The sequence below is a fragment of the Sinocyclocheilus rhinocerous genome, unplaced genomic scaffold, assembly GCF_001515625.1.
Source record: "Sinocyclocheilus rhinocerous isolate Xijiao unplaced genomic scaffold, SAMN03320098_v1.1 scaffold412, whole genome shotgun sequence".
NCBI lineage: Eukaryota > Metazoa > Chordata > Actinopteri > Cypriniformes > Cyprinidae > Sinocyclocheilus > Sinocyclocheilus rhinocerous.
This window is the reverse complement of record NW_015642498.1, coordinates 827,855-839,452: the sequence shown is the minus strand read 5'-3', so window position 1 is coordinate 839,452 and position 11,598 is coordinate 827,855. Positions and strand designations below refer to the sequence as shown.

The following is an 11,598-nucleotide window of genomic DNA, read 5'->3' as shown; positions in this document are numbered from 1 at the left end:
AATAAATATAGCTGCAAGCAGCGATGGCGGGCCCAAGCCGTCAGTGCAAATGCCATCCCGGAGGCATCAGGAGAATGGTGCATAGCGGGCACATGCATTTATAGTAACCGTCTGGCAGTCTGGTTTTAAGGGATACGGCAATTAAAGGGTTAATCCATACCATTAAGACTGTGAAACGCATACACAGAACAATGTATAAAACTTTAGTAACACTTTACAATAAGGTTTCAGTTATTAACATTAACTATATTAATTAACATGAACAATAATTATATAGCATGTATTAATGTCAGTTAATATTCAAAACTTAATGGGGTCATATGATGCGATTTCAAGTTTTCCTTTCTCTTTGGAGTGTTACAAGCTGATTGTGCATATATAAGATCCCTGAAGTTGCAAAGACTAAAGTCTCAAAACCAAAGAGATATTCTTTATCAAAGTTAAGACTCTGCCACGCCCCCCTAAAACGGCTCGTTCTAACACGCCCCCACATATCTACCTCACTATGTGGAAATATTTGTGTAATTTGCCGCCCAAATGTTCACGCAAAGAAAGAAGGCGTGGTTTCAGTAACCGCAGTTAGTGTTGAAGCAGCATGTCAGGGAGACGCTGTGTGTTTCTAGGCGAAAGCAAAAGCACTTTATTTGGCCTTCCGAAAGTAGATGCATTTAGGAATCTTTAAGATTACTTACAACAGAACAGCAATGCATTTTATGGACGACCGTTTCGTGAACCTAGGAGAGGAGGTAATTCTGACTTTGCTATGACAATCTGGTGCTTCTGAATCAGCTACTGTTTTGTTATTAGTTTAAGTATTTGCTATTGACTGTTCAAATGCGGAGTTTTGCGCATCGTGTGTGTGTGTGTGAGAGAGAGAGAGAGACAGGGGCACATCAGAGTGGAGTCAGCTGTCTTAACCGTGGCTTGTGTACTGCAAACACATACCAGCTTCATCATTGTGTCTGTCACGCGACTGTGTTGCCCTTTCGGGCTTGAACTGATGGTAAAACTAATGACATTATTTACTGTCTTTATATTTATTTTGAAAGATGAAGCTCGCGTTTATGGTAAGGGGCGTTACATTTCCGGTTACATTACACTTGCGGTGTTCGGCCAATCCCAATGCACTGGGTCAGCTGGCCAATCAGAGCAGACTGCGCTTGTCGGAAGGAGGGACTTTGTAGAAAACGAAGCGTTTGAGAGAGGCGGGGCATAGAGGACCTACAATAATGTACAGTATTTGAAAAATAATGTGTTTTTTGAACATTAAAGCATGTCAACATATTCTGTTACACCAAATAAACAAAATAATGATCTTTAAAAAAGCATCATATGACCCCTTTAACTATGACTTTTGCCTCAATAAACTCCCAATTTGCTGCTTATTAATAGTAAGTAAGGTAGTTGTTAAGTTTAGGTATTGGGTAGGATTAGGGATGTAGAATATGGTCATGAAGAATATGTGCTTTATAAGTACTAATAAACAGCCAATGTGTTAATAATAGGCATGCTAATAGGCAACTAGTTAATAGTGAGAATTGGTCCCTAAACTAAAGTGTTACCTTTGATTTCTTATAATATGACCACTTAAAACACAATCATTAGCGTATGTCAGGAGACATTTTAACATTCCAGACATTTGAAATGCAAAGGACGCCCTCAATAACTAGGAAAGTCTTCACTCGGATTTGCATAATTAATAGACTATTACACTGAATGCAAGCCTAATTGGGATCAAAACACAATTACAACAACAACCACAAGTGCGGCCTATTGAGCTATTTAAAAAGGTATTGCAGGGTCCGAGTATATTGTGAATGTCTAACGGTGTAACTGTGCACGAGTCTGGTGCTCTGTTCACCCGCGGAGAGAGATACAGTAGTGGGTGGAACTCTCTGGACGGCAGTGTGGCCTTTAATTGGCAGGGCTCTGACATTTGGCCGATTGGTGCATGTATCTGCTTGTACCCTGTATGTGCTTAAGTACAGTACATAGTTTCATAATCAAGCAGTTGGTGGGTTGCTTGAATGACAAGTCGACTAATCGGTCTTAAAGAGCCCTCTATAATTAGGCTAGTTTCAGGATCGTCCAATCAGGGTCAAAATTCTTTTCATCTTTTATTCAAAAAACAGACCAGGAATGAAACGGAACAGGAGTCTCGGGACAAAAGTGAAACTATTTTTTAACTTTAACAGCCTTAGTGCCCTAAAAAAGTAATAGTTGAAATACTTTTATTTCGTACTAAGTAAAGTTCAAATCTATTAACATATTTACTGACATATCGCTCAAGACTTAGGCTACTGATATACCAATTATAATTAAACTTATTTGGAGTAGTACTTGTGCACAATGCATTTCCCTTTCGTGGAACTTCGAACTGCGTCCTCTAGGGGTCGCTATGGGGAACGCCTTGTCGTGACCCGTGTCTGAAGCCTACATTGAAAAAACACCAACTTGTTTGGCCGGCGACAGCCATGACGTCACTACCGCCGCGACTTAGCCTTTAAATGCAAGATATTGAAAGTGTACCAGAAGTATATTTGCAATAGTTCCACTTTAGCACAATTAAATATACTTCAGTATATCTTTAGTTGGACTTCAGCACTACTTCCGCACAATTAAAGTGCATTAAGTACAAAATTAGTTGTTCCAATTTAGCAGACTTTTAAGTATACCAGTTTAGTATAGTAAAAGCACAATTGCAGGGTATTTTTATTAAGTACATAAATATATAAATGTATTTGTAGTATACTTAGCATGAAATAAATGTTTTTCAAATACACTCTAGTATATTTATTTTTCACTAGGGTGAGTAAAAGAGATTTCTTTTGAAAACATTTTTTTTTTAATCTTACGGTAGTGTATATAAAAATAACATCCATATGTGATTATATAACTAAATATAACTCTTATATGTGAAAAAGTTTTAAAGCACTGAATTAAGAGAGTTATTTGCAAGCTTTGGCCTATTCTTTTATTCATATCTGTGAAACGCACCTGCCTGCAACCATTCAGGTGTGCAAAGTGTCTATTCCTCAAAATATAATTAAAGTCAATCTGAGATATCTGCAAGCTGCAGTGACTGATAGCTAGACTGATAGATGGAAAAAAAATTACCACATTTTACTGTTTTGAAGTGTGGCTGAAATTCTCCCACTAAAGATTCAGCAAGGCATTTCTGCTCATCCAGTACTCAGCAATTCTATTGCCTCCTCCCCCTCTCATTTTTATGTCTCCTCTCTTTCTCACAAGAGTGCACTCTTCACACAGTATGAATCTAAATGAATGCTGTTTCAGTAACAGTGTCTGAAGAGTAACTGGCAAGTGTTTGCATGCAGGTCTGGCTAATTGCTGACTGTGTTTATAAAATCAAGACAGTTTGCAGAGAAACACATTTGAAAATGTTCTTATTTAACGGGTTTCATCTCATTGCTCATTAGACGACGGGTTTTATTATTAGTAAGTATATGTGTAATACAGAAACATTAGAGTAGGTGATTTTTTGAAATGAATAAAGTCAGACCTACCTTAGCTGTGGCACGTGCTTGATACTCTGGACAGCCATTCACTGTTATTGTTTCATGCATATATTGATAGACCTATTAAAATAAAGAGAACAAAAAATCTGTTTCAGTTCTTCTACATTTATCAAAATGATGAAAAACATGGATAAATAGCAGTGAGGCATTCTGCAACAGTAGACATTACAAATTCAAGTCAGCCAGGTTTATTTGTAGAATATGTAATAGATTGCAGATAAACTGGTGATTCAATGGCATTTATGTAATTAAAAAGCAAAACAGTGCCCATTTGTTAGGAAATGGTTCAATATTTTACCTTGCTCTAAGATAAAAGCCCAAAACAAAGCTTGATTTAACATTCTGAAATGAAATTCGTTAGAACGCAATAATGTGCAAAACAAGAACATGTTGCATTCTCAATGTGGCCACAGGGGGTGCTATAGTGGGCAATAGGGTAACTTCTCTCTAAAGTTACTTCTCCTATGGTCAGTTTTTTCTTTTAGGCCAACAACTGTCTTGGCAGAGAAAGCTACCTGAATGATAGCATCTGGTTCGAAGGTCATATTAGCAAAACTTTGGTGAAGTTTTGTTGGCAAAGAAGGTCCACTGTCAATAGTGTAGCGATGTATGAAGCACTGCTTACTCAAAGGTAACTTCTAAATCAAGCAGCTTTATACTTGTATAAGCAGTGAATTTCATGGAAACATACATCTGATGTGAAATTTGCATGGGGAAATTTTTCATCTATCCCTAAAACAAAATTCCTTATCGTGTGGATTCCCATTGAGATGACTGCATTTCGCCATACAAAGGTAAATGTGACCGCACCTTAAAGGACTATTTCTCCCAAAAATAAACATTTTCTGAAAATTTACTCAATCTCATCCAAGATGTAGAAGAATTTGTTTCTTCATTGGAAAAGATTTATTAAGTCAAGTCAAGTCACCTTTATTTATATAGCGCTTTTAACAATACAGGTTGTCAAAGCAGCTTTACAGTATTAAATAGGAAAATAGTGTAGTAATGCAAAAGGACAATAGTAAACACTCAATTTTCAGTTAAAGGCAGCTCATCATTGAATTCAGTGAGCTCAGTTCAGTTTAAATAGTATCTGTGCAATCAAGTCGACGATATCGCTGGAAAATAAGTTTAAAATAATAATTAAGTTAAATAATAATAAGTAATTTGGAGAAATTCAGCATTACACCACTTGTTCACCTATGAATCCTCTGCAGTGAATGGGTACCGTCATAATGAGAGTCCAAACAGCTGATAAAAGCAGCGCAATAAACCACAAGTAATCCACACTCCAGTGAAGTGTGTTTGTAATAAACAAATTCATCATTAAAGGAATAGTTCACCCAAAATTTAAAATTTTGCCATAATTTACTCACCCTCATGACGTTCCAAACCTGTATAAGTTTCTTTCTTATGTTGTACATAAACCAAACAGTGGTTGGTCCCCATTGACTTCCATAGTTGGGAAAGAAATACTATGGAAGTCAATGGGGACCATCAACGGTTTGATTACCCTCATTCTTCAAAATATCTTCTTGTAAGTTCAACATAAGATAGAAACTCAGGTTTGGAACGACATGAGGGTGAGTAAATGATGGCAAAAATTTCATTTTTGGGTGAACTATCCCTCTTAAGGTGTTTTTAACTTCAACCCGTGGCTTGGCTAAAATATGAGTCCTCTATTGATAATATAGCTTTCTCCAGTGAAAATGTAATCACAGAAATATACACAGATCAAACAGTCCAAAATATGTCAGTGGATGTTGATGTGAGAGGAAAACAAGGGATGGACTTTTTCCACTGGATGAAGCCTTATGCTATAGATGCTATAGATTATGATGGAGTTGTTTCTTAGAAACACACAGCTTTTCATATCTCAAGATGTTAGATGATTGATTGGACTGGAGTGTGGATTATTGTGATGTTTTTATCTGCTGTTTGGACTCTCATTCTGAGCTTCAGACGAAGAAGTGAATGATGTGCGCTACCGGCGCCTATTTTGTACTAGTCGCGGCGGTAGTGACGTCATGGCTGTCGCCGGCCAAACAAGTTGGTGTTTTTTCAATGTAGGCTTCAGACACGGGTCACGACGAGGCGTTCCCCATAGCGACCCCTAGAGGACGCAGTGTCTCGTTCCCCTCAGGGAACCATGGTTACACAAGTAACCCGAGACGATTTCTTAATATTAAGCCTAAAATGTGTTTTAATATCACTATTGATGAGGACTGTATGATGAGTTATATTAGCCTTTAAATGCAAGATATTTAAAGTGTACCTGAAGTATATTTGCAATAGTTCCACTTTAGCACAATTAAATATACTTCAGTATATCTTTAGTTGGACTTCAGCACTACTTCCGCACAATTAAAGTGCATTAAGTACAAAATTAGTTGTTCCAATTTAGCAGACTTTTAAGTATACCAGTTTAGTATAGTAAAAGCACAATTGCAGGGTATTTTTATTAAGTACATAAATATATAAATGTATTTGTAGTATACTTAGCATGAAATAAATGTTTTTCAAATACACTCTAGTATATTTATTTTTCACTAGGGTGAGTAAAAGAGATTTCTTTTGAAAACATTTTTTTTTTAATCTTACGGTAGTGTATATAAAAATAACATCCATATGTGATTATATAACTAAATATAACTCTTATATGTGAAAAAGTTTTAAAGCACTGAATTAAGAGAGTTATTTGCAAGCTTTGGCCTATTCTTTTATTCATATCTGTGAAACGCACCTGCCTGCAACCATTCAGGTGTGCAAAGTGTCTATTCCTCAAAATATAATTAAAGTCAATCTGAGATATCTGCAAGCTGCAGTGACTGATAGCTAGACTGATAGATGGAAAAAAAATTACCACATTTTACTGTTTTGAAGTGTGGCTGAAATTCTCCCACTAAAGATTCAGCAAGGCATTTCTGCTCATCCAGTACTCAGCAATTCTATTGCCTCCTCCCCCTCTCATTTTTATGTCTCCTCTCTTTCTCACAAGAGTGCACTCTTCACACAGTATGAATCTAAATGAATGCTGTTTCAGTAACAGTGTCTGAAGAGTAACTGGCAAGTGTTTGCATGCAGGTCTGGCTAATTGCTGACTGTGTTTATAAAATCAAGACAGTTTGCAGAGAAACACATTTGAAAATGTTCTTATTTAACGGGTTTCATCTCATTGCTCATTAGACGACGGGTTTTATTATTAGTAAGTATATGTGTAATACAGAAACATTAGAGTAGGTGATTTTTTGAAATGAATAAAGTCAGACCTACCTTAGCTGTGGCACGTGCTTGATACTCTGGACAGCCATTCACTGTTATTGTTTCATGCATATATTGATAGACCTATTAAAATAAAGAGAACAAAAAATCTGTTTCAGTTCTTCTACATTTATCAAAATGATGAAAAACATGGATAAATAGCAGTGAGGCATTCTGCAACAGTAGACATTACAAATTCAAGTCAGCCAGGTTTATTTGTAGAATATGTAATAGATTGCAGATAAACTGGTGATTCAATGGCATTTATGTAATTAAAAAGCAAAACAGTGCCCATTTGTTAGGAAATGGTTCAATATTTTACCTTGCTCTAAGATAAAAGCCCAAAACAAAGCTTGATTTAACATTCTGAAATGAAATTCGTTAGAACGCAATAATGTGCAAAACAAGAACATGTTGCATTCTCAATGTGGCCACAGGGGGTGCTATAGTGGGCAATAGGGTAACTTCTCTCTAAAGTTACTTCTCCTATGGTCAGTTTTTTCTTTTAGGCCAACAACTGTCTTGGCAGAGAAAGCTACCTGAATGATAGCATCTGGTTCGAAGGTCATATTAGCAAAACTTTGGTGAAGTTTTGTTGGCAAAGAAGGTCCACTGTCAATAGTGTAGCGATGTATGAAGCACTGCTTACTCAAAGGTAACTTCTAAATCAAGCAGCTTTATACTTGTATAAGCAGTGAATTTCATGGAAACATACATCTGATGTGAAATTTGCATGGGGAAATTTTTCATCTATCCCTAAAACAAAATTCCTTATCGTGTGGATTCCCATTGAGATGACTGCATTTCGCCATACAAAGGTAAATGTGACCGCACCTTAAAGGACTATTTCTCCCAAAAATAAACATTTTCTGAAAATTTACTCAATCTCATCCAAGATGTAGAAGAATTTGTTTCTTCATTGGAAAAGATTTATTAAGTCAAGTCAAGTCACCTTTATTTATATAGCGCTTTTAACAATACAGGTTGTCAAAGCAGCTTTACAGTATTAAATAGGAAAATAGTGTAGTAATGCAAAAGGACAATAGTAAACACTCAATTTTCAGTTAAAGGCAGCTCATCATTGAATTCAGTGAGCTCAGTTCAGTTTAAATAGTATCTGTGCAATCAAGTCGACGATATCGCTGGAAAATAAGTTTAAAATAATAATTAAGTTAAATAATAATAAGTAATTTGGAGAAATTCAGCATTACACCACTTGTTCACCTATGAATCCTCTGCAGTGAATGGGTACCGTCATAATGAGAGTCCAAACAGCTGATAAAAGCAGCGCAATAAACCACAAGTAATCCACACTCCAGTGAAGTGTGTTTGTAATAAACAAATTCATCATTAAAGGAATAGTTCACCCAAAATTTAAAATTTTGCCATAATTTACTCACCCTCATGACGTTCCAAACCTGTATAAGTTTCTTTCTTATGTTGTACATAAACCAAACAGTGGTTGGTCCCCATTGACTTCCATAGTTGGGAAAGAAATACTATGGAAGTCAATGGGGACCATCAACGGTTTGATTACCCTCATTCTTCAAAATATCTTCTTGTAAGTTCAACATAAGATAGAAACTCAGGTTTGGAACGACATGAGGGTGAGTAAATGATGGCAAAAATTTCATTTTTGGGTGAACTATCCCTCTTAAGGTGTTTTTAACTTCAACCCGTGGCTTGGCTAAAATATGAGTCCTCTATTGATAATATAGCTTTCTCCAGTGAAAATGTAATCACAGAAATATACACAGATCAAACAGTCCAAAATATGTCAGTGGATGTTGATGTGAGAGGAAAACAAGGGATGGACTTTTTCCACTGGATGAAGCCTTATGCTATAGATGCTATAGATTATGATGGAGTTGTTTCTTAGAAACACACAGCTTTTCATATCTCAAGATGTTAGATGATTGATTGGACTGGAGTGTGGATTATTGTGATGTTTTTATCTGCTGTTTGGACTCTCATTCTGACAGCACCCATTCACTGCAGAGGATCCATTGTGTTGAATTTCTCCAAATCTGTTCCGATGAAGAAACAAACTCATCTACATCTTTAATGGCCTGAAACGGAATCATTTTTAATTTAGTTTCCATTCACATTTTTGGGTGAACTATTCCTTTAATGGCACAAAACACACACACACACACACAAACACAAATGCCTCAGATCTCCTGTGTTTATGTACTTGCAATAGTTTGTTTCTGTTACTGTGGTGTTCAAATGTATGGCGACAATGAGAATTTAAAAAAAGCTAAAGCGTCACTGGTCTACATGACCAAAAACGGTTTGTTAGACATTTTGGCATAAATTATTTTTAGATTTATGCTTTATTCAGTTTCTACCTTTACACTTTTTTAAATAGTTTGTAAAGAGAGCTTAATCCAGGTCTAGCCACAGACTCCTTTCTAAAATGCAACACATGCAACATCTTTCATCACCGGTTCTATATTTTCACAAGCAGGTGCGTGCACAAGGCCCATGTCTGCATTCACACCACCCAGGGACAAGACTATTAGCTTGAGGTCCTTTGAGGATTTGAAGAACCTATGTTTATCTCATTAACCAGCGCCTCTGAAACGCAGCTGGTGCTACAGGAAGCTCCAGCTCTCTCTCCCCTAAATAACAAGTTTCTCTTTAATCTGTCCTCCTGTACCTTGGGCAGAATCTTTAGCTGTTTTACTAACCTCCTACTGAGAGATTAGTGCGATAAAAAACCTTCTCTTTCTATGCCTGTTGCTCTGCAGACTGACTTTAAACCACTCACTTTAAATCTTCACAACAGGCAGGAACTATCGGATGGCCTTTAGTAGGGCTGTCAAAAAAAATTTCAAATTTCGAATATTTGTCGAATTTAAAAGAAAAATCCACATTCGAATGCAAAAACGTTGCATTCGAATTTTAGGTGTGCGTCACGCAGCCTTATCAGTGGCACACAAGATGCGGTGACGATTTAGGTGTCATTGCATTTTAATGTTTTTTTTAGCCTATCCAGTTGAACCCACTAGATGTGGCGCTGCTCATTCAAAATATTGCGGAAAAAGAGAGTATCAATGCGGAGATGATGTTGTTTACGTCAAAACTGAAACCAAGCCGTTCACACAAACGTTGCTCTCGCGTCTCGCACAAGAGAGCCGCATGTTTAGAAAGCTATGTAAAATTAATGTAAGTTCAACTTATGAAAAACATGTCTCGAGACTTTATGGCAGTTTTTCCCCATCCCACTGCATCATGTTTTTAAGTGAAAAAAAGTACTCTTTGTGATTGGAATTCGAATATTGATAATATTTAAGTACAAAATTAAAATTTAGTTTGTCAGCCATTTTGACAGCCCTAGCCTTTAGAAACGGCTTGAGAAAAATGAATGAGGCTGCTAAGTGTCTACATTTAAAAACATAGATTATGTTACTAAGGAGAGGTGACAATCTATATATGAAATATGTTTCACGCCGAAAGCTGCACCATAATAGTTTTCTGCACAGCAGTGTTGTACACCTTATATATTTACCTTAGTTGTTATTTTATGTGCCTGACTTGTCATCTTTTTAAAAATACAGAATGTTTGGGAAGCCTCTTGAAGTTCTGCACCAAGTGCAGTAAAGTTTGCTCAGGTAAAGAAATAGTTCACCTAAAAATTTAAAGTCTGTCATCATTAACTTCGAACTTGTATGACTTTCTTCCTCATGGAACAACCAACTAGCATTTTATATGATAATCTAATAACGTTTTTCAATCATAATCATCTATAGTTACATCCTTTTTTAGCTGCTTATTATGTTTCGTTTAGTGCCAATGAAGAAACTTTAATTTGTTAACCTTTAGTGACTGAACTTCAATAGATGTGTGAAGGATCAATGCAACCAGACGGAACAAATCAATAGATTTAGGACCTTAGTAAATCTTTCAGAAGCCATACTTGTGTGCATGTGTGTGTGTCCCAACGGATGGGGATTGTGTGTCTTGAAATTGCGTCTTGGAAATGCATGAATATCAATAAAGGTCAGGCTATTTCAGTGTGTAATTTATACGCTCTGTACAAAAACAACTAGTGGTTGAAGTGCAAATCAGATTTATTTTAGTTTTGAACTAACTAATAAGCAAGTAAATTAAAGCTATAATACAAAGCCAACGTTTTTTGAACATTAAAGCATGTCAACATATTCTGTTACACCAAATACACCAAGTAATGATCTTTAAAATAGCATCATATGACCCCTTTAAAAACATACTTTCTTTTTCTGATACTGTTTCTGATGCTGATAATCCAGCCGGTTGTTGCTCATCAACATCTATTTGTGATCCGAGATTAAGAAAAGCTTGGGAACTATTCTATGCCATGCTTTATTGAAGGCATTTTATTTGTGGTTGCTAATTTGATTTATAAGGCAGGCAGCAAGGGTAATAGGGTTTTACTTAACCACTCTTTATATATATATATATTGTGACGAGCGTCCCGAAGCTTCATCAGCGTCGCCCTGGCAACAAGCGAGGAACACCTGGCCGTCCTCATCACAGGCTGATCGGTCACAGCTGCAGCTCATCAGGCGACGGCCACATAAGCCACGCAAGCCCTGCCATCTGGGAGACTTCTCCATGAGACTAAGCACTAACTCGCCCTCTCATTTCTCCCACAGACAGCAGCGTGTGACCGAACAGCCCCACAGGAGCACTGCACGGACACTCTGCACTGGGAAGACGGGAAGAGAGCACTCACGGCACCGGAGCACCTACCTGGACCTTTCTCCCTATCACCCACCACACCAATAAATCCACCCTCCGGGGTATTGATTGA

General features: G+C 36.9%; 1 protein-coding gene across 3 annotated transcripts in view; it reads right to left on the bottom strand.

The window, feature by feature from the left end:
* Nucleotides 1–11,598, bottom strand: part of LOC107755905 (protein lin-7 homolog A) — a 70,509-nt gene that overhangs the window by 16,448 nt on the left and 42,463 nt on the right. For all 3 annotated transcript variants that reach the window (XR_001641751.1, XM_016572859.1, XM_016572858.1), the window contains exon 3: nt 6,813–6,884. Coding sequence is in view for 2 of the 3 variants with exons in the window: in XM_016572859.1 (XP_016428345.1) it covers nt 6,813–6,884 (72 nt within the window). In the remaining variant the exon portion in view is untranslated. The remainder of the gene's footprint in view (nt 1–6,812; nt 6,885–11,598) is intronic.